Here is a 26,950-nt window from a genome sequence, read left to right as displayed (position 1 = left end):
AAAGTTGTCTTCTACTGAAATTCTCATTCTCTAATGCTCACAGTACTAGTTTTATGATATAACTTAACTGGCTGCAGGATAATCAAATAAAACACATAAACTAAGTCTTCTCTTATTAACATATTACATAATAACTTACTGCTAAATTAGTATTATCAATAAATAAACGAAGACATGTGGCACACAATTCTGTTCTATGTTAGAAGTTGTATCCACACGTCTCTGAGTGCCCCGTCACAGAAGACTGATTTGTTTTATGCCAAATCTGCACAAAACCATGACAAATTTCAGTGAAGTTTCCAAACAAAACTTCACAGAGTAGAGACATGGATGTTTTGGTCAAACTGTGGTAACAGTCTGTACTGTTTATGTCTGCGAGGCTTGGAAATGTTGGCCTCTGGTTTACCTCTTTTTAGTACATCTTCGGTTCAAATCAAAGTCAATGTCTCATTTGTTATTGCTCACTGCTTAATTTATCCAACTTACTGACTTAATTTAGATAATCAATATTGATGCACTTTTCTTTCGTAGCAATGTCTTTGTTTGTATCTTTTAAGTCAGGTAAAATGAAGGAATCTTCTAAAATCTTATCTAATTAAACAAGATAAAGTCTGGTATCTGTACAAGTCCAGACAACCACTGTTGAGAAAAGTTTGCTTATTTCTTAATCCTTTGAGGTGCATGCGACATAATTTACCTTGAGCAGACATTTTACAATCCAAAGTGATAAAAGGCGCCTCCCTGTATGCTTTTCATAACTGGAATAGCATTTTATGCCGTTTAAATACTTCATAGTGTGAAGGGGCTCACCCAGATCAAGCAGTCTCTTGGTGTACTCCAGGGCTCGCTCTATCTCCCCCTGCTGGTAGATGGCGTAGCTGAGGTAGTCGAGTACTGTCACCTTATCTAAAGTGGACTCCTCTCCCTCATCGAGCTGTTTCAGCGCCTGGGCCATCCACAGCTCTGTGTGGTAGTAGTCAACATCAGAGTAGGCGATCTTTCCCAGCTCGTAGCAGTCCTCCACTGTCATAAGGCTTTTGTGTTTCACTCCTAGCATGCAGAGGATACAGGAAAACATTGGCACAGAATAGAAGAGAATACAACAATCTCCTTTGTAATGTCAATAATATAAAAACAAGAAAACCCATGTACTTCCACATGGCCCATGTATTGTGACTTTCTTGGCCAATAGTCTGTTAATATCAATGCTTCTTAAAAAAAGAGAGATACATACTTCATGTCAGGTAGACATGGTATACCCTGACTTAAGGTCCTTACCCGGTAGGTTTCCTGTAGAGATGGTGTTGGCATCCAGTCTGTATGTGTCTTGTAACCGAAGGAGAGCTTTGGCAGCCCCTGTCTGGTCCTCATCTGTGGGGAAATGTTGTCTCTGGATGGTCAGATTGGAAATAAATCCTGATGGAGACAGACAGGACAGGATAAAGATGTAGCAGAGGATGGTTCAGTATGGGATACATAACAACCAGGCAAGTGGACAATAAATAATCTTAGTTTATGGTCAGTGAGATGGCTTAGAGTGACTTTGATCTTAAGTGAGAGAATTATAATTATATTAAGCCAGACATGATGCAAAGACGAATGAGTAATGTTAGCTTCCACCTCAATAACTCCTGTTAGAAAGGCTTTTGCTTAAGCCTGCTCTACCCGCAACATACAAAATTTAAAAAATTTAAAGACATTACTGGTACAAAACAGAATCAAATAGTATTGGAAAATCAGCTTTGTGTTTGTCATCATCTTCTTGGAGCTCACTATGATGGAATTCAGAGTGCAAGGTAAGCTCAGTTGCAAAAGTTTACCGAACAAAGTCATACACTTTCCAATGATTTTCTAAACTTTTGGCACTTACTGTAACATCTGGCAAATCCAACAAACAGAATATGATACTATCTAGCCTACACACTCAGGTATTTCTAAGTTATTGTTTGAACCATGTAGTCTTTGTTTGTACCATCAGTGGTGTCACTAAGTACAAGGCTCTCCAGGTCCCCCCACTCTGTGTTCAGCCTCTTCATTAGTTTGAAGGCATTGACAGGGTGCCCCAGGAAGCCCTCTGGGTCTTGAATGGCTGCGGCTGTCAGCGAATCCAATTTATCAGCCCAGCTGTCACAGAGATAGTAATGCAGAGTTAGGTGCATTGTACTACATCCAGTGAATATAAGAATTATGTGCAGGACCTAATGCCCACAAACTCACCTTTTGACCCGCTCTAGCTTGTTCTCCTCTGCTCTGATATAGTCCTTTAGAGAGGTGACGAGGTCTTTTTCTGTGTATAACAGGTCTGTCATCTGACCTGAGAAATATAAAAAATCAGAAACACCACATCATCAATTCTGCAATGTATACTGTGTAACCGACATCACTAATCCTATGAGATCAACCTTTAATGAAATTATGGGTCTTTAGCTTCCATATGTGCAGTAACAATAAGAAGAAATAATCGGTGAAATCAGAAAAGACCGATTATTTATAACATGAGTATTAAATATTAATAGATGGTTTAACCTATGGAGGTGAAGAAGTCATTGTGGGCTGAGAGCGACTGTAGGCAGCTCAGCAACAGGAAACACCAACATGGTAGGTCCACCCTGAAGAAACACAGAAAAAATAGACACACGGTCTCTTAAGTATCACAAAACTCAAATAGTGAAACATGCATATTCGAAATAATGGCATTAGGGTTAATCACAAATTTTGGCTTTGTGTCATACTGGCACATAAGATATGACATCCAACTGTATATTTTTTTTCCATCTGCTGACATCATGATCTCTGATAACCTCACTGTTCCAGCTGAATGTCAGGCAACCACATCAAACTTACTGCTGACAAAAGTGAGCCTTGTTTCCCTGGTAAACCCTGCTCCCCAAACGACCTCTACATCACTACTGACACACCATGGTGACCCCTAAATATTGCAGGCTGTCACAGTCTCACATCCCTCAAATCACACAGTTAGAAGAAAGATTTACTCATTTCCTGTCTCGATTACTTCAGGACTCTCTTAGTGAGCCACAGAAAACATTCCAAGCCTTAAAACTCATCCAAAGCACTGCTTCCCCTTTTGTCCGAAACCTCACTGCACCATCTGGACAGTTTTTATAACCTTCCTTAGAAAATGGTTCCCAATGCAAACTGTTGCCAGAGAGGTCTGCAGATTAGTATGGAGTAACTTATTCCAAGAATGATATCTTAAAGCTTGGGCATATAAAAGCAGAAGTATTTACGTTGTTAAATATTCCTCAGGATGTTAGAAAATATGATTGTGAATTGAGTGAACTGACCATTTAGGAAATAAAGAAATAGAAACACATATATAATATACAAATAATATATGTATACATTCAAAAAGGGTAAAATAAAAAGAGTAATCAAATCGTTGAACTGAAAAACAAATCCCTGACCTCTCCTTAATCCTTAAAAAACTGCAGCCTTCCACCCACCACACCAAACCAAATATAACTTGGTATGGTTGCGGTCACTGTTTGTTTGGCTTTGGAGTTGGTGCAGCCATAACTATTACAGGGCTACTGGCCTGTGAGGAGTGGCACTTTGATCTTTCCACCCGCACAGACAGAAATTAGAAGAGAACCCCAGCAGAAGGGCAGGAAGAAATGTGTATGTAAATGGAAAGGTGTGTATGTCTGTGTACACAAAGTATCTTAAGAGTATGTGCACATATTAAGTGGGCATTAGCAGACTTGCTTTGACAATGACCAATGACATCTTCATTATTGTATAAATAGAAAATGTTAAGATTTTTTCTATATCTGCATATGGATGTGGATCTGCATCAAAAACAACAGACATCTTAGGATTTATGTGTGAGAGTTTAAAAAAAAAAAAAGTTTGCTTTTAAAAATTTCTGATTGCACACACCTTTATCCTGATCTGCTCCAAAAACGTATCCCCATCAACATTATTGACAAATGTACTGTCATTTTTAAGATATTCCTAATGCTGAACCTTTTACTTCCATTAGAAACGACAAAGGAAGTAGTACTTGGAGAAAAGGGGTTGAAATACAGATCCAAGTGGCAAATTTGTGGTTTGTTACCAATGCAGTAAAGATTAGTTAACTATTAGCTTTGGGTGCCATAATTCATTATATGGTTTATATACAACACAAGTAAGATAACAAGCTAGGATGCAAAATTAATTTTTATGTCTACCAGTCAAATGGCTAGTGAATGTTTACCATTGTTTTTTTGACTGGTGAGTGAAGGAAATCTACCAGCCACTTGCATATTTTACCAGCATTTGTCTGGTGGCTTTTGTGCCCTAAAGCTAAGCAAGACTTCTCTTGGGTGAGACACAAGAAAGACAAAAGACCCTTTTTATAAAGTCAGTAACAGATATATTCTCACACTGGTCTGCTGCCTTTGATTGTGAGCCTTATTTAGAGGTATTAAGGATGATAAATAAACATTTACTTGTTTGTAACTTTAAGTACTGCAACAACATGTAGCTCATTTGGCTGTAAACATGGACAAACATTGAGAATCTGTAACTTTGGCCTCTAATTTAGTGGTGAAAACCTCAAACTTCTGTTGCTTGCTGACATCCCACCTCGGTTGCGTTGTTTCTACATCTAAGAGTGAGCTGCTCGCGTTTTAAAATACTGAATGAACCTCTGACTGTGTTAGAGAGATAAACATACTCTCGGACAAAAACACAGGTTTTATCTCTAAAATCTTTCTGGACTGTTTCATAGCAAAATATAGCAGGAAATATAACAAACACAATAGGAACTATGCGAACACCCACATTCAGCATACGTTCTAGCAACGCACACACATACCTGTATACACAATTACATCTGGTGCCAAAGTAAAGGTCATGCATGAAAGGTGCACCTAGGCAAATCTGTTATGCATTTCACTGAAAGGAGTGTACAGGCTCAGGCAGGTTCTGACTTTGCCACAAGGACAAGTCTCCAGTGAAAATAAAATAATTGCTTTATAAGACATTTCAATGTAGGTCAGCAGCAGCAGAGAGGAAGGAAAACAGATCTGTCTTACCTTTTCATCTTAAATTAAAGAAGAAACTAAAAAGGAAGATGCAATGTACCATTATCCCTAACTGCTATTATTGCATTTCCACAAAAAAGTGGTGCCACTCAGTCCAAAACACCATAAATATGCCTCTGCCACTTAGATTTCCAGGATAAAAAGTCAGCACAATGTAATTATTGTAATGATATGGTGATAGCTACTGTGTTACTTGCAATAATGTTTTGGGAGTCTAACATCAAGATTAAAGCTGAAAGCTTAACAGTTATAGATATTTAGATCCATGTGTCATGCCACACATGAGAGTGAGAGTGTTACTGTGGATACATGCTTGTACGAGAGTGAAAACTCCAAAACATTCTCGATGGCTCATCAACCATTTAACATTTAACTTGGCAGACAAGTGCGAGGCAATTTTAGACAGGTTACAGAAACGTTTTGTGCACATCTGCCTCAAAGTTCTTTTCTCTGACTCTTCTCTCAGCCTCTAACTATGTGAAAATTGGGCTGTATTCTGTTTAGACATGTTCATTAGGAGATTATTTTACCGCACAGCCTCATGTTAGTTGTGGAAAATTGGACATATTGTGATATGTCCAATTTTCCACAATTAACATGTGGGCTCCCATTAGCAAGGAAGAATCTACCCTCACACACTCCTGCAATAACAGATCATGAATTGTGATGTTCACTGTAATCCAGGAGTTATCTTGCGATTAAGAAACCTACTGATTTACTGTTTTACTTTACCTCAATCTGCTTTGACACCGCTACAATTTCCTGCATTTCCTAGAATGACTTTATACAAATCCCAGAGATCTGGAGTAAACATGTTGCTTTCAGTTGTGGATTTTAAAGATAGAAGCAATAACAATAGACACACTGGAGCGGAGAATGAGAGGTTTTTTTCTTTCCATCAGAGAAAAAGTTTTATCCAACAAGGCTGCAATATATTAGGAACTAGTGAGGTTGCTCTCAGTGCATAAAATGGTATTTCTATCTCTTCAGAAAATTATTTTTCCTTGTGTGATTATTTGTATTAAAAAAAATCTGCAAAATGATGACTGTCCAAAGAGTCCTTGCTCTATTATTCTAAAGTAATGACACTAAAACCTGACAAACCATGAATACAAACCCAATTGTTGTCATGTTATAAACATTTCTCAACAGTATTAGGCTAAATCTAGCCTCCAGTTGGTAAAAATCAGGGGAGACACTGAAAAATAATCAATATCAGTAAAACAAAATGATTAATGTATGGTTTAACATATGTTTATTATATTTCACATCGGTATTGCATGAAATCTTCTATATAAAAAGACCGTCACTCATATTGTATACATCCCTGCAGAGCTAATATACTGAGTCCCATTCACACATTAAAGACCTTTTAGAAATATTACAGGGGTACTAGAGTGGAATATGATTTACTGACTACATTTTGAATACTTCTCTCGGTCTGCATTGCATTTTGGTAGCTTCTTCACTTAGAAATTGCTTTCATCACAACTTCTCTCCTCCGAAGTTTTACAGGGAATGAGGCTGCGGAGTCAGATAACACAGGATGTGGATGGAAGAGGACTGCCACGTCTTCGCCCCTCCCCGCCGAGAAAACTCATGTGAGGACGGCACACTGACTGTGATTTTACCTGCGGTAACCCGTCAGTAACCCCTGCAAAATGACTGAAAGCAGGGGGAGGAGGTACTTTTAATTACTGCAAGGTAGCTGGTGTTAACTCGTTTACTCCCTATCTTAATTCAAAAGTAATTCAGAGTAATTAGCCGACAACAACATAATAATAATGAAGTTCCCAGTGAGTTTTAGCTTTTGCCCCTAAATAGCAGAATACCGTGGGCTCACTGAAGTGTGTAATATGTCAGGCTGTATAACTTTTAACGTCCAAAATGTGGCGTATTAACAAATAAAACCCGTATATGTTGCTAAATGAATGTATTTAGTTACTGTAAGGCAGCAGCATCCCACGCTGCATTGCACTGGAATGCCATAACAGTAAGTTAACTACTAGTTTCACAGTGAAATACTGTCTCGTCTCGCTATTTTCTACTTGGACTATCAGTATTTTTGCTGTTTTTACTCCCTATTAGTTTTATTATTATTTGCTGTTGCTTAAAAACCATCACAAATGTGAAAGTTTCACCCAGCTTAGCTAGTTTCTAAGCTAGCTTGCTAACCTAACTTAAATGGAATAGTTTAACGGAAAATAACGATCGCTGCTTGGAAACGTAAAATACGTTGAAAAAGACGAGGCTACAACTGCATAAATATCTAAAACTGCTACAAAGTTTTTTACACACGCTTGCTGTTTCCATCTTTACCTGGCTCAGGCGTCAATATTTACCTAAACGAGAGCATCTCGTAGCAGAAATGTGTCCCAGGCCGTTGAGGTCCTCTGAAGTCTAAAGTCAGCCGGACTCTGTTGCAGTTCACGGAGGGAAGATGAGCACCGACTGTGTTGCTTCGTCCTATCTGTGATGTTTCGGCGCACTGTTGGCCATCTGCTGGTTAGGGCTGGATTTCTAGAAAATGCGAGTCTGAATGCTACGTGCAGACTCTCACATTCATACAGCCTCCTGCTACTAGAGACCTGAGGGGCTGTCGTCGTTTGTAAATTGCAAGGGGAGGTGTTTCGTTCGTCTTGACCCGTAGTGATTTTTGGTTTTAGTGGTAGAAATTGCGAGAGTCAACGTCACATTTGAGACTGCCACGTGTTCAAATTATGCCAAAGAACTTAAAAATAGCCTCTGTTTTCTTTATTTCTTATTTTACGTCCACTAAAGTAGCTCTTTAACTATAATTTTTCCATTGAGATAAAGCTGTGAAAAACCATGTGTAACCTGTATCTCAACTGTAACAGTCTAATTAAACCTAATGTTTAGTGTAGTTTTGCAGTGTTTAACTTGGACAAGCAAACTATTTTTCACCATTCATCTAAAGAGTTTTCTTCCCATTTCTCCCACATTCCAGAAAATTCCTTCCTCCCAACCAAAAAAGTGTGACTGGAGGGAGGGAATTCCTGCTGCATGCTAGTGAGTTCAACTGGGTGGAGCTAAGTGTGTGAGTGTGTGTATTTGTGTGTGAAAGAGAAAAAGAGTGCAAACTGTTAAACTGACTGAAATATTTTTCAGATGCCAGATGCAACAAATCTTAACTAGTTGCATATTAATGGCATGCCCCACCACAGTCTGTATATGTCTGTGGTTTGTACATCTGTCAGTTTGGTAAACACTGGCTACTTGCAAGCCTCCATTTGTTTTTTAGATACTTTCCTACATGAGTAGAAAAGTGTCAGATTATCATTACTTCTTGGAGTGAAAATGAGGCAAAGAAGAAACCTTTCTAATGTAAAATGTAATAAATATACTTTATTAATGTACATTTTCTATCATATCCTACCAAGCAAAATGTCATAACAGGGATTATAATATATCAAATCATACAGAAGCCACAAAATGAAACATCTGTATGATTACTGTTGTTATTGGGAGAAATATCCAGTCTTTGAGAGTTTTTCTTGCCACCTCTTTTTTAGTCCACCTCTTTTTGTTTAGTCTCAGCTTATTTTACACTTTTTCTCAACGTGAACTGTAGAAAAAAATATATAATACACTTTCTCTCAATGTGAACTGTTGGGAAAAAAAAAACATCCAGTGTATCCATTCCCATTCTTACTCCAGTCATCGGCGGATATCATCCAGGGAGGTGAGTCTGCTCCCAAACAGCTGCTCCTCATAGGTCAGTAGCTGACGCAGGAAGTTCACGTTGGGCGCTGTGCATGCTCTCCTCTCCTTCAGCCAGCGCAGGGCATGAAGCAGTGACCAGTGCCGATGCTCCATGAGGAAGGCCAACGTTAGTGCTGAGCTGCGGCTCCTGCCCATACTACAGTGGACCAGAACGCGGCCGGCAGGCTCAGCCTTCAGCGCCGTGTTGATGAACCTGGAGGCCAGCGGCAGTGCCTCCACCAGGTCCTGCTGGGCGTCATCGCTCAGGCGCAGCCTCAGGTAGCACAACGTGTTGGGGAAAGCATCAGGGCAGTTGGCAGTTGCGTTGACCACATGGGTGATATGCAGATTCTTGATGATGCGGTAGTCAGAGGCCTGGGAGACAGAGCCCTGATAGAGAGCACCTTCCAGGATCTCTGAGGGGTAGATGGTGAGGGTGTGCCGCTCAGGTTCCAGCAGGACCATACGCGGTGTGCAGAGGAAGTGGTAGAGGGCATGAAAGGCTGAGAATCCGCCCAGAAGGATGACTGGGTCCATTCCCAGAGCACTGAGCTGGAAGAAACAGCGCTGGAGAGCAGGAGAGTCTGCCCTGGCCTTCACGCTGCCCACTAAAATACACACATAGAAACATAGAAACAATCACAGCGACAAAACACAGAGAGTGAAAACAATTTAATACAATCAGACAGTCTGGTAGATTTAATGTGTATTTGTATGAGTGTGGATTGCTGACCTGGGCTGCATCCCTCCTCTGCATACAGCAGTATTATAGAGTACTTCTGCAGCTCTATACAGCTGATTAGACAACCCAGCTCAGGGTGGATCACCGTCACACTGGCCCGCGCTGTCACCACATGGCTATCCTTGTACCTAACACACATTTATTCATAATATGCACACATATAGATAATGTATCATAACTCTACACAATGGTTTTCTTTAGTATAATAGATTTTTTAAAGGATAAGGCTTACAACATTATATTTTTATTGGCAACAAATTCCATGTGATCATCTCTCAGTACTTTCCAACTTCCCAACTATAATTTTCTTTTATAAAAAAAAAGGCTAAATAATTTCCTAAAGCAACTGGCCACTGTTAGCAAACTCAAACAGGAGTCAGTCATGTATTTGTTGGGGACTATTTTCACAGATTTTGTGTGCAGGTGAACATTTACAACAGCAGCATGGTGAATGTGGGATTGACTCATGTTCATCATAATGAAGGAACATGTCACAGTGCAGCAATGTGGATCATTGATGTGTTTTCAATAGTTTTGGGGCAATTTAGTTTTATGGCAAAGATGAATTAGAAAAGTAAGCTATATCAGGCTTTGGCTATACAGACAATACTTGTTAGTAAAATTAATTAATAACTGGTTTTCATCTTTTAATGAGATTTGTTGACAATAAGGAAAATATAGAATATCGCCAAACCTATGCTTTGAATTGGTAAATTGTCCCAAAACCTGTGCCTCAGGTAACAAGTTCCTAAATCATTGTTAAGATCCCCTTATGGCTAAAAAGATTTTAAAAAATTGCAGTATCTGTACATGATTATGCAAACAAAAAAGCATCCCTTGTACAAAGTAATACAATCTTGTGCAAATTTCTGCACTCATTTCTATTGAATTTTACAACAGTGAGTTTTTGTTGTTGAATCAAGAATTAAAGCTGGTACCTTCAGAGGCCAGATTGTGCTTTTGATGGATTGCATTATTACACAGCACAGTTGTTGCTTTTATCGTGTCCATTCATAACTCTGGTATATCCATCCAACACCCACCTCTCTGCACTGCGACAGTCCAGAATGAGAATATAATAAGGATCATACAGGGCGGGCTGGCCTTCCTCTGCGTTCAGCAGGTTGTAAACTTGTTGTGGGGTGATGTAGCCTCGCTCGACACAGGCTGTCTCTGGGAGAGCAGGAACCAGCACCTCCTCTGGCTCACACACTGCTTACAGGCAGAAGAAATGCAAAGAGTACAGTGTGTTTGCATGTTTGCAGCTGTGTGTACGCATATATTTTAGTGTGTAAAGACAAGAGAGAGAGTTAGAAGTAAAAATACACCCATTACCTTTGGTCTGGATTGGTATGATGGAGGAATGGTCACTGTCAGTACTATTGACCTCTCTGTCAGATATGCTGCTCATTATTTCCAATGTGTTGACAGGCAGTCTGGAGGCCGCTCTACAACTGTTATTCACTCTGACACGTACACAGAGACACATACACACAGAGAAATGCAATGTCAACCCAGTAATACAGCAACATAGAAGACTAAACACAACACCAATTTATGACGACTCACAAATGCACTATTTAGAAAAAAAAAACAGTACTCTCTACCTGGACAGTACTACGCCCATCTTGTATAAGTCATGCAGATGCATCAGCTGTTCCCAGCAGCCCTTCATTGGAAGAACATGCTACATCAAGAAACAAAGAGATAATGTAAAAATGTTGAAAACTATACTCTCAAAACTGCCATAGACATAAAAAGATTTGAAAAAAACCCACTATGCGCTATTTGTTGTTGCTGTGATTCTCACTCAGCCCTGCTTCAGCCTTGCCCTTAATTTAGCTGGTGGTCTTGGAAACACAATAACAGTTAAGTGCTCTAGAGGGCCACATGGTAGCTGGCTGTGACAGGTGACAGAGGACAGAGCTGGATAGGAGTCCTACTTCATCCTAATTAACTGCCAATAGTTACGATGTGCATGATAATTTGGTCAGGATGAAGTTTCAAGTTGCCCTTAAAAGCTTAAAACTTTAAGTTGCCAAGTCAAGGTATTAAAAGTCTTAAGTTGTCACACATTTATTTATTAGTGGTAGAAAGATCAATGGCTTAAATGAACAAAAAAAGTTTGGATTGCCACTTAACAGACAGAAGAGTACAAAATATATTTAAATTTGACTCCACAATCTGGCATAAAACAGCTTAACATTGTCTCACATGCATAGTAAATGATGTATTAATAGTCAATTAAGCAATAACTCATAAATATATATAAAAGTATCACATATATCCTCCACACCAATGCAAAAGCTCTTTATCAGCTTGTTGAAATAATAAAGGTTTGAATCTTACTGTATCTTTTGCTGTGCCCCTCAGTTGACACTCTCAGCCATGTCATTGCCTCTCCTCTGCCTTCACATCACTTTTTCCTCACTTTCCCTTTAGTCACAGCCTCTTTACCCTGCTGCCTCCCTCTGAAACTCCCGCCACCTTCTCTCCATCTCACAGCACCCTTCATAGTGCTCCATACTCAATTGGCCACTAATGACTCCCCAGATGACCTGCCGTTGAACCCAGCCACTGTCAGCATGTAGGACTAGTTTTACTTCCTCTGTAGGTTCCTGACCTGAGCCTGTGAGTCAACAGTCTTTCCTCTATATGTTCATATGACAACCAAACAAACTTGATTAAACTCAATGCAGCTGGTTTGGTACATTACTCTGCTGCTGCCAGTGTGCTAATGCCTCTCTCCATGACACAGACTACACAAGGCATAGCTCATGTTGCTGTATGTTTCCATAGTGCAGGTGCTCTGTTTTGTTTCAGTTATTTCTGATTCAGTTTTCCACTCTGTTCTATTTTTAAACTACCACTGCGACCACTCGTACAGATAGATAGACAACATCAGGTAGGTCTACACTTGAAACATCAGCAATATATACACACACATTAGTGTACACATAATGTATATCGCTCATATCAGTGTACACACACATCACACAATAAAAATCACTGGGTAAAAATTTTACCAAGTTTGGGTCAATATAGCACCAACACAATACTGGGTTAATGTTACCCATAAAGCCTCTCAAGACAAAGGGTTGATTTAGTGTTATTTTTTATTCTACTGTTGGGTTATTTACCCAAACTATAAGCCTGTTATAATCTACTCTAATCTTTTTAAACTTACATGTGATGGTTTGTTATTGATTGTTAACATCTTGTGTAATTTTGAATGTCACATGCACATTGTTTTGCACAAGAAACAATGAATTTCTGACAATTTTTAGCTAGAGCTTATTGTGTGCAACACTGGGTCAAAATAACAGATTTCTACTAGCTAAAGTTAACCCAGTGTTGTATTATTACACTAAAATCTTCAGAGAAGTGTATACAATCATGATCACTCACTGGCCTCCATGTTATTTTTGGAGGGTTTTTTTTAAATGCTCAGCCAGCCTAAATGACATCAGAGCCATGAAACAAAGCCTACAGCTTGCAGGCTTGTTGCTATAGTATTCTGGATCAATCAGAGAGAGGCCCTCGTGCTGCTACTGTATTTGTCTGAGCTCTGTAGCGCACAGACCACCATCCTCTCAGTCAGATAAGTCTGTTTACTTAAACAGAACCTCACTCATGCAGCCATGTGGCCGCTGGACTCCATGATGCCATGGTGGCCTAGAGGGATCAGGCAGAGGGGGGCTAGGGAACATAAACCTGGGGAAGGACTGTCAGGAATGTCACAAACAGGTGTCAAAGCTGGAAACAAACAGGGTTTTACTCTCTCTCTCCTCAGCAGCAGTGTGCCAATAAAGTAAGTCAAAATCTATAATCATTTTTAGATAAGAAAATAACAGCTCAAATTCCTCTTATGACTGACTCTCATATCAGAGTAATAAAATGTGTCAGCAAACACACACAAATACACACACACACACACACACACATTAGGCTACAGATCATCTTAACGGAATCTGCAGATGGTGTGCTGTTTCTCTTTATCTTTGGAGAAACATTTAATAACTGTCATCCTTGACTGCTTCTTTAATTATGGGAAGACAAACACACAAAGACCAAAGTCCATCTGGACACAGTGAGAAAACAAATGAGGTGCAGCGCAGAGAGCAGGTTAACACACAGAGGCACATTCAGCAGGATGGTACGGAGAGACGTGTTTGTTGAAACAAGGTGATTTATTAATATCATTAATGCCTGCTATTGATATTAAAAGGTGTGAACTGGCATTGACAGACACTTGGAGAAGTTCTTGAGAGAATTGTTGCACAATGAAGTTTGAAGATGAAATATGACTTTATGGGGAATTCCAGGTGGTGAGTAAAGTTTATTTTTCTTTCTTGCTTTTTCATGATTTTCTTTGCTTTTGTCTCCTTTTATATGTTAAATGAAACAGCAAGCAGTCGTTACGTTAATATAAATGGCTTTTCCATATAAGTGAGTCTACAATGTAATTTTTAAATATTTGTCCTTTTGCTGGTTATTTTTGTGTAATTTCTAAAAACAATGTCTAACCTAAGTTTAAAAAAAAGTAAATAAGATGATCATTTATACCAAACTTACCATTATCATACCAGTTTAATTTGTGTAAATTTCGGTAAATATCTGTATTATTCTGTTATTTACATGAGACTATTTCAGTATTTTATCTAGATAATGGCTTTAAAATAATATGAAACACAGACTCATAATTAACAAGGTTTAGTTGGCCAAAACAGACTCCTCAATTTATAAAACAGACTAAACAAAAGAAATATTAAACAGAAAAATAGTAGTTTAATAACATTAACAAATTGGAATATTTGCAATCAAATGAGAACAAGAAAACAGAGTCTTTCTTGCTGTTAACTAGGGTGTAATTTAATAGTGCTGGAATTAATGTTAAAGTTGTTTTATATATCACCTGTAAGTAGCATTTAGCATATCAGTATCAGCTGAGGATGTTTTGACAGCTCATGTTTAACCCTGGGATGTCCTTATGCTGTTCTTTACTGTGTGAATTTCTCTTCACACCCAAACCTCTAAACCTGCATAGATACAGTATAAACTGCTGTTCGATTTATTGCAGCAAACATGTGAACCTGTCATTCCTGAAGGCTATTTTCAAGAGGTTATCTTTCAGCCAGTTAGTGAGCACTGTAAAAGATAAAGCTTGGCAAAAATAGTTAACACTGGTTAAAGGACAAGCTGGTTTTGACTTTTTTTTTATTTTAATACATATTATCAAACTAGATTCAAGGCTGTGTAAATGCACAAACCGAGAAATGTCATTGCTATTGTGCGATTCATGAATGCATGACTCTCCTCTCCTGTATGTGAGTTACAGCTCAGGGAGGCAGAGGAAGGGGTGGTGTACCTCAGCTGTGAAGAGTCTGTCCTCTAATCATGCACTGAAGCCCCTTCTTCCCATCCTCTGTTTGGTGGTCGTGGTGATTTATGGTCTGGCTGACAAACTCCGAAACTTCGTGGCCAGCATCTTCATCCCTCAGTACCACTACCCGTATGCAGTGGCTCTCTGCTTTGCCCAGGTTGGTGCCTTTTTTCCTGGCTTGTTTTTATAGTCTTTGAACAAAATGAATCCATCAAATACAATTCTTTGCTTGCAACCAGCACCTGTGCATTTTACTAACTGTGGAGAGTATGTGAAAAGAGTGACAACATTGCACACAACTGAGGATGTCTGTTTTGTGTACACAGAGTAATGTGTGTCCTGATAGTGGGGTATTTACTTTAGCTGCAATTACATGCACCTTTACAGTATCTCTGCCAACACATAGGCTAGTATGGTGATACTACCATGTACCATTAATCATTGGTGCAGTTAACTTCATACCTGTACAATGAAGCGTACAGGTGCAGGCTACTGTAACTCTGTTACTATGCAGTGTGTATGTGCTGGACAGGGCATGTGGTAGTGGAGAGGGTAAGAAGGTGTTCTGTGTTGATGAACACTTGTGCAGGATAGATGTTTAACCAAATGGCTGGCCGAAGGACTGACATGTAAATGTGACCCCATCTAAAGGCTGAAGTTAGCTAATGAGTGGGCCTCATGGGTGACAGACTGACCTTGAGCGTTTCCATCTAATTATTGTGGGTGTAATATAAATGCAGGGAAAACATAGGCTTTAACAAACCAACATGATTTCTGACATAGTTCTGACATTGAACTGTGATAAACAAACATTGAAGTGCTGCTTTCACTGAATAAACCAACACAAACCTGTGATTTCTGTAGAGGAGACTGTGAACGGGGCTGGAATACTGAATGACATTTGTCCATTTATCCATGTGGCATATTGCTCCTAATTGGTATATTCAACTTCATATCCACACATCACACATCCTTGTTCTTCACCTATGTGTTTATTTCTGGTCATAAAACATGCATGTGTCAGATGAATAGGACATAAATGTATCTGTGGCATTTTAACTATGACAAATCATGCATCATCTTCTGGAAGTAGCAATTTTCCTGTTTATTATATTAGAAAAGAGCTGCATAGAAGAGCATATTTGCCTACTGCCTCACAAGATGGTTAAACCTTAATATAATAACATAAAATAAACTACAACTAAGAGTACAATGAAATAGATTTGGGTTTCAACCAACAGTTATTTTCATTAATTTTTATGATTTAAAGATCCCCTCCAGACACGTTTTAAGATACATTAAGATATATTGTGTCTGATATGGGTTTTCCACAAAAAAAATGTTAAAATTTATTAAAAATTGTAATTTATTAAAAAGTCTTCAATTTACATCTATTCTTTCCTCCTCATTAAAATTTCTTACCAACAAAACCTGCAGTAAAAGAGAGACTGGAACCTGCAAATATTTGGCATTTTTGCTTGATAAATTACATAAATTGATTGATTATCAAAATTGTTGCAGATTAATGTCATTTGACTAATCACTGTAAATAACTAACCATCAAATGGACCACGAGATACGGATATTGCAGTTTCCACCAGTGACTGACATAGTTTGTTCGTTGAGCTCCTGTTAATCATCAGATCAGTGTCCTCACCTCAGTTGTTTGGTGAGATCACCAGTATGACCAAAATACTTGAACTTTGAGCCTTTAGTGCTTAGTTGTACAATTACACACATAGAAATAGTATTTCTTTTTATCCACTAGTATTGGGAGTATTCAGATCTTTAGGTAAAAACAGCAAAACCCCTATGTACAATCAATCAGTCCATTACAAGTAAAAAATCTGCATTTTAAAGTTTATTTAAGTAAAAATACAGAAATATGTTCTTGAATATCAAATGTACTTATTATGCAGAATGCCATATGATCATGATCATATTTTTCATCAGTAACAGTAGCTGTGAGATAAATGTAGTGGGGTAAAAAGTACAATATTTACAGTATTTAGATAAGCATAAAATGGAAATACTGAAGTGCAGGTACCACAAAATTTGAGTAAAAATACTTACTTTCCACCACTGAATTGTCAATATTATCTGATCTTTTTCAGGTTCTGGTTTCTCTGTTATTCTTAAATCTCCTCCATGTCCTGGATCTGGTGCCTCTGAAGCAGTACTCCAGGTCTCTGGGTGAGCGGTTGCTGGTTCCTGCTATCTGTAACAGCGTCCATGCTGTGCTGGCCATGTGGGCCAAGGCCAGCAGCTCATATGCTGGCCTCATCCCCCTCACCATGCCTCTGCTGCCCCTGTTAACTGTGGGTTTGAGTTTCGCCCTGAAGCTGGCATCGCCACCGTCTATCCATATCTCTGTTCTGTTTTCCATCCTGAGTGGGTCATCTATTGTCATCACAGGTAAACCTTTAGATGTTATTGGGAAGTTTTTAAGTTGGTGTTTTTCAACTCAGATCAAATCAACCCTTCTTCTTGTTTCTCTCAGCCTCCCAGGGTGTGTTTGGTGTTGAGTCCCTGGAGTACATGTATGCACCCCTGGCTTTAATCCTCCACAGTCTTTCTCTGACTTGGCTGGCTAAAGTGGCTGAAGCTGAGCGCCAACACTCCCCTGATGCCCAGGCCTCCATTTTTGACATCTACTACACCCAGCTGGTCAACCAGAGCTGGATGCTAGGCCTTCTGTGGCTGCTGCACCCGGACAATCCCTGGCAGGTGTTGAGTAAGGGCAGCTGGCACAGCCTGCTCTTCCATGGTTACCTGCACGCCATTCTCCTGCTGGGGATGGTCCTGAACTTCATGGTCGGTATATCCGCTCTGTGTGTCTCACCGCTTGCTGCTGCGCTGCTCCACTCAGCAAGAGAGCTGGTGCAGCCATTTACCCAGCTTCTGTAGTTTTACTCTAAAGGACAGATATATATTCTTGACCATTTTGTACGGTACCAACAAAGACATATGCACATAGTAATTTAATCCAAATCACTGATCAGTGTTATTTTATTCTGTGGAGAATAACAAGTTACATCACTTCTTTTCTTTCCTTCACAGTCACATAACCTGTACCACTCAGGCACTTTATCTCTTTATACACAGTTTAAATTAGCTTGTTATTAATTTGCAATATGCTATCACAGTTACAGTGACCAACATACATTAATTATTACTTCAAGTAATGGCTTGTTGCTTCTTTCCTAACATTATGTATTTTATCTGAGCCGATCATATTTGTATTGTATTATATGTAAGACCATAGAGTTGGGCTCAATAATCTCAACACAGACTATTTTTTATCTTTTAATTTCATTAACCAGTACTCAGTTGATAGGTCTAATTATTAAAGGTCATTTGGTTCTAATACACATGCAGACTGTTAGATTACTCACATAGTTTTTGCATTATATATTTATTGTAAATACTAACATGTACTGCACATATCTCTAATATATATGTCTTTTTCTGCAGTATTGTCGCGAGTGTTTAGTGCAAGTGTTTATAAAACTGATTTCTGTTGAAAAATACAAGCAAAAATGTCAGAAGAGTTTAGTGAAGCAATAGAGCACCAGCATCTGTGCAGGACAGGTAGCAGTGTGACAAAAAACACCTGATGACCATCCAAGCGAACACCCTGTTCTTGTTAGTCAAAGTACATTAGGTACCTTTTTAAAACAATGATAGACAGAGCGTGGCCTTAAAGGGAGAGTAGCAGTTTCACAAACAAGTACAAATCAGCAGCATGCGTCAAACATTACCAGTTTTCTTTTAGAGCTGGGGGTCATATCATAGTAACAAAGTATATTTTTTCTATGGTTATATTTATGGAAAATCTGCATAGTAGAAAAATTTTCTGATAAACAATGAAACTAAGTATATTGATAGTAGACACAGGCTTTTGGACCTTCCTGTAAACATGATGTCATTTACTAAACAAAAGATTTTAACTCCCATCTTTCACTGCATGAGCTTTCAACCAGATTACAAGGGATAACCATGAGGAGAAAGTTGTTTATATAGTGGACACAGACTGTTGAACTTCTTTATTACTGTACATGTTTACTTTGCAGTGTTTAAAATATTTAAACTCAGATCCATTACTGAATGAATTTTTGACTCAAGTTTTGTAGAAGTTACCCTTGAATGAACCTGACAGCTAACGTTTGTCAGATGAGAAAGGAAATACTTCATTGATGTTCACACACGTTTCTCTACTGAGGCTGCTGTATTGAAATTTACTGTAAGTTATCATAAGCTAAACTCCTGTATGTCTTAATATAAGAATATGCTATTATTATTATGCGTTCTCAAAGTGTGAAGTATTAAAAAGTTAATAAACTGATTTGAGACTGAAACAAGACTTTATTTCCAAAAATATTTATTTTGTTTCCAAGAAACCAATGTAAGTGCTGTCAAATCATCTGTTATCAGTACACACAGTCACACATTACACAAAACAGCATTTATTAAAAACCTACTGTAAACCTGATCAAAACTACACAATCCTTCACTGTCAGTTTACCATGATTTCAAATAAACATGGAGTTGGTGGAGTGAGACCCCTTTTTCTGTGTTCGGTATTCAGTGCACAATTCTTCCCTCATCCTGCCTTGGACTTTAAAGGATACTTTGCTTCCTCCAAAGTGTTTCTACTGTAATGAAACAAGACTGTCAGGGGAGTGCTGGTTTCCACATGGAAGATAAATGCATTTCTATTCACACAACCATAAATATGTACCCATCATAGATCATTGATGGAGACATACAGTATATTTTTTATATTTGTACAAAAATTTGCACAATAATGCAGACAGAAAACTATCCACTGGAAATAAATCTTGTAAAATCCTGTATACAATTTTATCTTGAGCACATGTTTGAGCTCCTTCTCCTTTTTGTACTTGTGTACATATAATATTAACTGTAAACTGCAAAAAATGCAGGTTTTAAAACATTCAAAATGTTTTTTTGCAAACTAGTTTTACAGTGCACACAGTGAGAAACACTGAATGTACAAAACCATGTTTGTTTACAATGAAAACTGCACACGATGCATTCAACATCCATTAGTGCTTTGGCATCAGAAGTCAATGTAATCAAAGTATTCTGCTGACTTCTCATCAACTGTCCTTTCTGGGTTTCACTACCAACATTCATACAGAAGAGAAGTTTGCCAAATATCACCTCATTCATTAGCTCCTTCTTGTCCTTTATGAGGGATCAGAGTTGGGTGGGAGGTGTATTCCCAGACTCTGCAGCAGGTTGGAGGCTGGTCCAGCCAGCCCGGCCTGACAGCTGAGGGACTCCAGCAGGTTGGTGACCAGGTTGAGATCCACGTCAAGAGGCTGAATTTCCTCCTCTGTCTCTTCCACTGCTCCCTCTTTCGGGAGTCCGTCTGTGGCAGAGGGTTGGAGGGACCCAGTGTCCAAACCTGCCTTGTTGTTGTTCTGCAGAAAGAACAAATTAAGTAAAATTGTTTCATAAGTAAGTTCAGTGCATATGTTTTTAGAGTAATAACACACTGAGGTTAAGCAGAGAGAGAAAAGGTATAAGTACAATCATCATCTTACCGTCAGATTGAAGCTTTGTCCAATATTAGTGCTCAGGAGCTCCTGATCCATTTGGTCCATATATTTTCTGAGACTGTCCAAAGTCTCTGTCCCGTTTATCTCTGCAGGACCAGAGGACCCCTCTTCTTTTTCATCATCATCATCATCATCATCATCATCGTCATCGTCATCAAGATCATCTGAATCAAGCTCTTCTTCTTTGCTTCCTGAAAACAATTAAATGAAAGATTCATTAAATTGATGAAAATGTCACAAATTCTGCAACAGTCATTTTGATCATTCTACATATTTCCAAAAGTCTACATACCTAGCAGTCGGTCCAGTGCATTGGCCATGGAGTTTGGGTCAAAACTAAAAGGCTGAGTTGAATTCGTCCTGGAATACAGAAAAAAAAAAGAAGAAGTGAAATATGAAGTGAAAGACCGCTGGTGGGACCACGCACATTTCATTTTCTCAGCTAAAAGGCTAGAGAGGATAATAGCATTAGCATTTGCAGCACATGAGAAGAGAAAATGTATGCACTTAATCCACTTGCATATTAAAATATAATTTATTCTGAGCAATGTTGAGCAAGAGATCTGGATCATATTTGCTATACACCAGTGTATGTGGGTGTGTTTTTTCAGCTAAAAACCCTATAAAAGTTACTTTATTCACTGAACCAAATGTGCTTTTGATGACCTTTGCTACGTATTGTTAACATCAATCGGGTCTCACCAGGGCAGTTCAGCACCCTCATGTGACGACATGGCGTTGAGGAAGTTCTTCATCCCCTGACTGACTGCTACCAGGCTGTAACTGGCCTCCTCTTCCTCCTTGTCGTCCTCTGTCTCCTTTCTCCTCTCCTTTGCCACCCCGACGTGCTGTGAGTGTTTGGTGAAACTGGCGTTTTGGCTGCCAACATCAGCTCTCCCCCCACTTCTCTCCTGCAACATACGCTCCAAATCCTGAGCTGTGATATCCAGCCAGCTGTCACCTAGAGATAGACACAAAGAAAAAACTAATTACAGGAAATGACTGAAAGAGAGAAGAGTATAGAATGGAGGGAGAATGGAGGATGCATACCAAAAATGACAGAAAGTGAAAGAAATTGGCAGGGAACAGAGACTCCCAGGTAGCAGAGACAAACAAAAGGCAGGGTTTACTATCTACCAAGGTCATGAAAACCTTGCAATACTTACTTTATAGTGAGCATATAACAGTAAAACACAAATCTCCACAGGCTGACTTTTGAAAGATCAAAACTCTTCTTTGCACAGGAAATACTAACAATGTAGACACAAACATTTATACTGCTGGAGTGGTTCTGACATTTTGGCTGCTTTCACATTGCAAGCCTTAGTGCTCAATTTGTATTTATTGCTCAGATCAGATTTTTTTGTGGTCATGGTCCTTAACTAACCCGTATGTGCATAAAAAACCAATAACAAAGATGTCAAACATGGAGGCCACTGAAATCAGCGTTTACGGTTTCAGTTATAAATTGATGTGCAGTGGAAGCCATCGAATTTGTGAGCAGATGATAATGAGGACGAGCATGAGGAGAAAGAGAGACAAGTTTTTAATAATGGCTTTTTGTGGAGCAATGGCTGCCATTTCTGTACGGAGGGGTGTGTGGATGCGGAGTCGGAGCCAGGAGTGGTGGGATCGTGAGGTGGATGGCTTCACAGAAACAGATTTTATCCAAAATTTCAAGATGTTAAGGACTCTCGTGGAAAGACACTCAGTTCTGGCGAATGACATAAAAATCGCATGAATTTGAATATGACTGTTCAGACTGAGGTCATATTGCACAAACCCTCCCAAAAAACAGACCTGTATCTGATTTAGGATCATATATGAAAGCAGCCCAAATTAAAACTGAGATCAGATTCCATGTGAGTTGTGCTGTTCACATCATTATGAAAAAAAACAAAACAGATCTGAGACACGTATGAGCAAAAAAGTCAGATTTGGGCCACTTTTTCCTGCAGTCTGAATGTAGCCTTTGTTGCTTCATTTCTGTGGTCAAGACGGATCACTATTCAATCAAATTATAACTGAGGCAAATTCAAGTTGACAACATCTGACATGTTCTTAAAAGTTCTTTTTCAAATGCTTTTCAGGCCTATAAATGATGTCTGTTTTACAGGTAAAAGGTTTTAGATTTAGGTTCACTTTTACTCACTGTCCTCTTGGGGGAGCTGTGACTCTTGTTTCTTCAGGTCCTCCAAGTTCAGGGGAGCGCAGCTGTGTAGCAGCTGGAGAACCTCCTCACCCGCGGACATATCACTGCTGACACACACAATATCTATATTCAGACAAACACTCACAGTGTTATTAGTTACACACACACACAAACACACACAGTTCTCACCCGGATTTAGAGGCAACAGACTGTTTAAAGAAGTTTTCTGCTGATTTTGTCAGGTCTCTGTAACGTGCCGAACCTTCCAGTTGTCCCTGCATTTAAAAACAATAACATTTTAAACTTTAACATTCTACTGATGAAAAATGGCTACAATATAGTATCTTTAATAATGTGTGCTTTTGACCTCATCATTCAAAAAGTGTGACTAACCCGAAAGTAGCCGTTCCTTTTCAGACTGTCCATGAAGCCTTTCCACTGAGGGTTACAACTGACTGGAGCATCAGGCTCTGAAGATGGCAGTCTGCACTTAGAGCACAGGATCTCAAAGCCATGAGCCTGAGAAGGGCACACACCCACACACACACACAGATAGGGATGGAAATATAATCAAATACAACACCTAAAACGCCAACCATCCTACAAAATGCTCAACAGAAGCACAAATGTATTCATCAAAATGATGAGGAAACACAGTTGTTGGCTCACCAGCTTCATGCCAAGCTCATGGGCTTTGTGCTGGGGGTGAGAGCGAGGAGGCAACGTGAAGCCGCTCCTCCGGTCTGGCGTGAACTGTTGCTGTTGCAGCTGGGCGTACAGGCACCGGGTGAATGTCACCTGGAAGATCATACAGCAGTACGAAGTTACAGAGGTCTAATGATTCTAGACATTTCAGATAGTCTGAAACATAACAATGAAATCACACAGTAACAGTTTGTAAAACAACATCGAGCCAATATTTTGAAATAAGATTATTTCCTGTAAAAGAGGCCAACTTCTTCTCTTCCCCTATAACATAACTGTCATGAATCTTTATGTGTGTGTACCGAGGATAAGACTCTCTCATCAGGGGGAAAGGTCTTGAAGCTTCGACACGCCTGGAGATCCACTGGATCCCGCAGGTAAAAAGCTGAAACAGCAGGGGCGACCAGGTCTGGACGTTGTGCCAACACCATGGCGATGCCTGCAGGTATGAAGCAGTGGGCACGATGCAGGCCAGTTCTGATCTTCTCTGGGTACCTAAAAGGAAAGTAGAGATGGTTAAATATGACTTTCCTGTTTCATATTGACACTACAGTACTGAATATCTTTTTTTCCCTCTAAAATATCTACTAAGATGCTAATGAGCAATTCATGTGCTTCTGCATGGATCTAACAAGTCTGTGATGTAGAAGCTTTGTATGCCGATTCAACAGCTTGAAACACTCGCAGTGCACCATTTTTCACTTTGCCATACACAGGCAAGCTTAAGTAGGGACTGTTATAACATGATGTGTTGCAAGTTGTGTTTATGCCGGGTTGCCGTGTCCCAATTCTGGGGCTGAATCCTCTGAGGTCTGAACTAAATGTCTCATAACGGTCTGACGAGCTCTGTCTCATTTCAATGGCTCCTCAAACTGCAGGAGGGGAAAAACAGCCTTGTTTTGTCTGAATATGAAGGACACAATCTGCTGTATCCTTTACAGCCTTCAGCATCCCATAAATAAATCTGGGACAATTTTATACAGCCTTCCGGCAATTCTCTTCAACTCATAAAATCTGAAAATATCACATGACTACATTGTATTTACCAGGTGCTTCTGGTCAGGTAGTGATCCATCACCGGTAAATATATCACCTGTAACAGACCATCGTAAAGCTACATGGTGGAAATAATAAAAGTTATATGGATGTATTCACTATTAACATAGTAAACTATTTGTCCATCGTGTGTTGACATAAATGTCACAACTTAACTCAGTGAGGATGAAACTTGCCAGTTTACCATTTGTATTTAAACTTTGTAACCCGTTGAACAGCAATGTACTGGAGATAAACTGTGAAATGCTTCAGTTTACAAGTTGACAAGAGCCACCTGAACACACTAATAATTGTGGTCTCTGTGAGGCTAGACTGTCTCATTTGGGCAGACATACAGGTTCAGCCTGGCCTTCATGTCCTCTGAAAGACACGTCTATGTGAGCTGTGGTCTCCTGAGGATCGAGCCCCTGAATTTTTGTGGTCATACAACATATACATGATGGGGTTTTTTTTGAGTGTTTAGGCTCAGAGCGATTGCCATGAAAAGCAGATATTTATTGTGTCTTCTCACCCCTCTAGTCGCCTCCTCAGAGCTGAACAAATCTTGGAGCTTGCCCGACAGGCCTCTGGGTGGGTGGAGAGCAGTGTTACAGCCTGTGCCACACTGGGTACCACATCCCTTGAGACCCCTACTGGACTGGAATTGGAGGGGCAGGGCAGGATGTGCAACTCTCCCCTACAGAGGAACACCTGACAAGAAAAGGAGAATATGTGGAGCAATGAAGGCTTGTACTTAAATATTGACAATAACAAGATGAAGATTTTGTGGGGTTTTTTGTGATAACTTCATATTACTGGTAACCATGCATTTCCATCACATGCCATAGGTTTTTACATGGAATTTCTACATTGGTTCATGCCACTAAGGTATGAACATCAACTTGCAGAGACTTGAAACTACAGTGTAAGCAATCCATCAGAGAACATTTAGCCAGTTTACACACACTGACATCTGAGATTTGAGTTGACAAATGAAAGGCTTTGTTCTACTCAGCCAAACCCAGAAGACAAAAGTAAGCATAGGTGTTGTTGAAGGTATTAAGTGACGCTGGTTGTTTCTTGTAGTGAAAATGTGACTTTTTGAAAGCCAATTAAACACATCAATGAGAAACATTTTAGAAAACTGTCACTGATCTCAAATGCATTACCAGATGAAAAGTAATGTAAATTTGATTAAAAAATAATGTAAAAAAAAAGGTTCAAATGTTATGATGGATGTCATGAAAATGTTCTAGTTGTGCAGAGTTGATTTTCATTCCATATTGAAATTAACTGGAAACAGGTAGCTAACATTTATGGTATGCTTTGGAAAAAAGGTCTGCAGAAAAGTGAAGCATACATGATTTGTATTTAAAGGGCAAAGACATGCAAAAACCACCGGTATCACTCTTTAAACAGTTAAATCTGCCATCTCATCTGAACTTCTCACCCTGTTCTCACTGGTGTCTGGATTCAGCCACTTGGGAAGATAATCAGCTGCTTCAATCAGAAGAAATTCCCCATCGTTGTCCTCAACTCTGCACACACAAATGTGAAAATGCACAACTGAAAAACCACTGAGACTGATCCATGTTTAGACACTAAAGTAGGACAATTGAATCTTCAAAAACTATGAACTCAGAGCACATTTTTCCTCACCTGGCTGCAAGCTCTGGGAAGGCCTCTGTGATTTGCTTTAAGAGGTAAACAATAAACCACTCGTCCTCCACATTGTCCCCAAACTGGGTGCTGCCTCCAATGTGAGCAGGAACATCTCCTGACAATTAAAAGAAGATACATTAATCCTAAGTCTTATAACAACACCAACAAAAGCCTACCTATACTCATATTTACATTAACTAATCTCAGTGTGTAATCTCAATGTGTTGACAAGACTATACCTTTCTCAGGATGGTACTTGAGGTTGAATGGCTGATTCTGCCATATGTATTGCATCAGCAGCGGGGCAACCTTGGCCAAAATCTCCTCTACGAGATGTGAGAAATGTTCCTCAGTTTGTTGTGATGTTGAACCGTCCGGCTGGATCAAGAAGAGCTGATACTGGACCACGTCCTCCTGAACCACTCTCCTCTGCAGGGCGTCCATTGTTGCAGCAAGACCTAATAAACAAACAAACAGGGCTAAATGATGGTCTGCGTTTGTGTTGTCTCCAGGTTCAATTTGACAGTAAGAATAAAGTATTAAAGTGAAGCTAACAATTTCTTATCGTCGATATCTAGGAAAATCTCATAATAATGTCAGTCAACCTTACCTGGTCTTGTTATTAAAATGTGAGGCGTTATGTCGATACAAAATTAAGAGCTTACAATGCGAGAAAAAAATGAAACTTTTCTTAATTAAATGTACGTTGCTATCACGCCATTTGTCGCTGTTTAGGTCCGACAGTGACTTCTGCTCGACTGCCCCACTCGTGTTACAACTAATAGTTCCTACTTTGTATATTAGGTCAACCAAATTTCACTTTTCGTTGGCTGAAAAATTGCCGAAATTAGTCAAAATTCAGTAAGTTAGCTGAAAGTAAAGCTACTGAATTTCATTCACATCAAACAA

At 39.3% G+C, this 26,950-nt stretch overlaps 4 protein-coding genes across 19 annotated transcripts in view; 1 reads left to right on the top strand and 3 right to left on the bottom strand.

Annotated features, from left to right (window-relative positions):
* The window catches only part of p4ha1b (prolyl 4-hydroxylase, alpha polypeptide I b), a 17,249-nt gene extending 9,453 nt beyond the window's left edge, over positions 1 to 7,796 (bottom strand). The window contains exons 1-6 of one of the 2 annotated variants that reach the window (XM_042433553.1): positions 7,394 to 7,796; positions 2,527 to 2,609; positions 2,218 to 2,314; positions 1,973 to 2,124; positions 1,279 to 1,416; positions 811 to 1,050 (exon numbers count right to left, since the gene is read on the bottom strand). In XM_042433553.1, coding sequence (XP_042289487.1) covers positions 811 to 1,050; positions 1,279 to 1,416; positions 1,973 to 2,124; positions 2,218 to 2,314; positions 2,527 to 2,609; positions 7,394 to 7,407 — 724 coding nt within the window. In that variant the 5' untranslated portion in view covers positions 7,408 to 7,796. The remainder of the gene's footprint in view (positions 1 to 810; positions 1,051 to 1,278; positions 1,417 to 1,972; positions 2,125 to 2,217; positions 2,315 to 2,526; positions 2,610 to 7,393) is intronic. The other variant, XM_042433552.1, reaches the window with a different exon arrangement.
* On the top strand, positions 5,008 to 19,455 carry si:ch211-248a14.8. Of its 13 annotated transcripts, XM_042433569.1 has the most exons (7): positions 5,008 to 6,755; positions 8,020 to 8,081; positions 13,313 to 13,327; positions 13,765 to 13,844; positions 14,855 to 15,056; positions 17,014 to 17,314; positions 17,400 to 19,455. In XM_042433569.1, the coding sequence occupies exons 4-7, from the start codon at positions 13,813 to 13,815 to the stop codon at positions 17,804 to 17,806; spliced, it is 942 nt and encodes a 313-aa protein (XP_042289503.1). In that variant the 5' UTR covers positions 5,008 to 6,755; positions 8,020 to 8,081; positions 13,313 to 13,327; positions 13,765 to 13,812; the 3' UTR covers positions 17,807 to 19,455. The 13 variants fall into 13 exon arrangements, with proteins under 13 accessions (XP_042289503.1, XP_042289505.1, XP_042289502.1 ...); XM_042433571.1 differs by lacking the exon at positions 13,313 to 13,327; XM_042433568.1 differs by lacking the exon at positions 13,313 to 13,327 and having other exon boundaries at positions 13,745 to 13,844.
* LOC121911747 (serine/threonine/tyrosine-interacting-like protein 1) lies at positions 8,103 to 11,547 on the bottom strand. Its single transcript, XM_042433558.1, has 5 exons — positions 11,124 to 11,547; positions 10,852 to 10,982; positions 10,560 to 10,728; positions 9,508 to 9,644; positions 8,103 to 9,382 (listed from the first exon to the last, which is right to left on the bottom strand). The coding sequence occupies exons 1-5, from the start codon at positions 11,189 to 11,191 to the stop codon at positions 8,730 to 8,732; spliced, it is 1,158 nt and encodes a 385-aa protein (XP_042289492.1). The 5' UTR covers positions 11,192 to 11,547; the 3' UTR covers positions 8,103 to 8,729.
* On the bottom strand, positions 19,264 to 26,950 carry ecd (ecdysoneless homolog (Drosophila)). Of its 3 annotated transcripts, XM_042433550.1 has the most exons (15): positions 26,652 to 26,950; positions 26,281 to 26,499; positions 26,039 to 26,156; positions 25,830 to 25,917; positions 24,912 to 25,090; positions 23,647 to 23,839; positions 23,309 to 23,437; positions 23,033 to 23,158; positions 22,829 to 22,914; positions 22,640 to 22,746; positions 21,190 to 21,448; positions 20,780 to 20,847; positions 20,473 to 20,678; positions 20,087 to 20,349; positions 19,264 to 19,554 (listed from the first exon to the last, which is right to left on the bottom strand). In XM_042433550.1, the coding sequence occupies exons 2-14, from the start codon at positions 26,483 to 26,485 to the stop codon at positions 20,113 to 20,115; spliced, it is 2,001 nt and encodes a 666-aa protein (XP_042289484.1). In that variant the 5' UTR covers positions 26,486 to 26,499; positions 26,652 to 26,950; the 3' UTR covers positions 19,264 to 19,554; positions 20,087 to 20,112. The 3 variants fall into 3 exon arrangements, with proteins under 3 accessions (XP_042289484.1, XP_042289483.1, XP_042289485.1); XM_042433549.1 differs by having other exon boundaries at positions 19,264 to 20,349; XM_042433551.1 differs by having other exon boundaries at positions 19,264 to 20,349; positions 22,640 to 22,743.

The sequence above is a fragment of the Thunnus maccoyii genome, chromosome 14 (genome assembly GCF_910596095.1).
Source record: "Thunnus maccoyii chromosome 14, fThuMac1.1, whole genome shotgun sequence".
Taxonomy (NCBI): domain Eukaryota; kingdom Metazoa; phylum Chordata; class Actinopteri; order Scombriformes; family Scombridae; genus Thunnus; species Thunnus maccoyii.
This window is presented reverse-complemented; position numbering and strand designations above follow the sequence as displayed.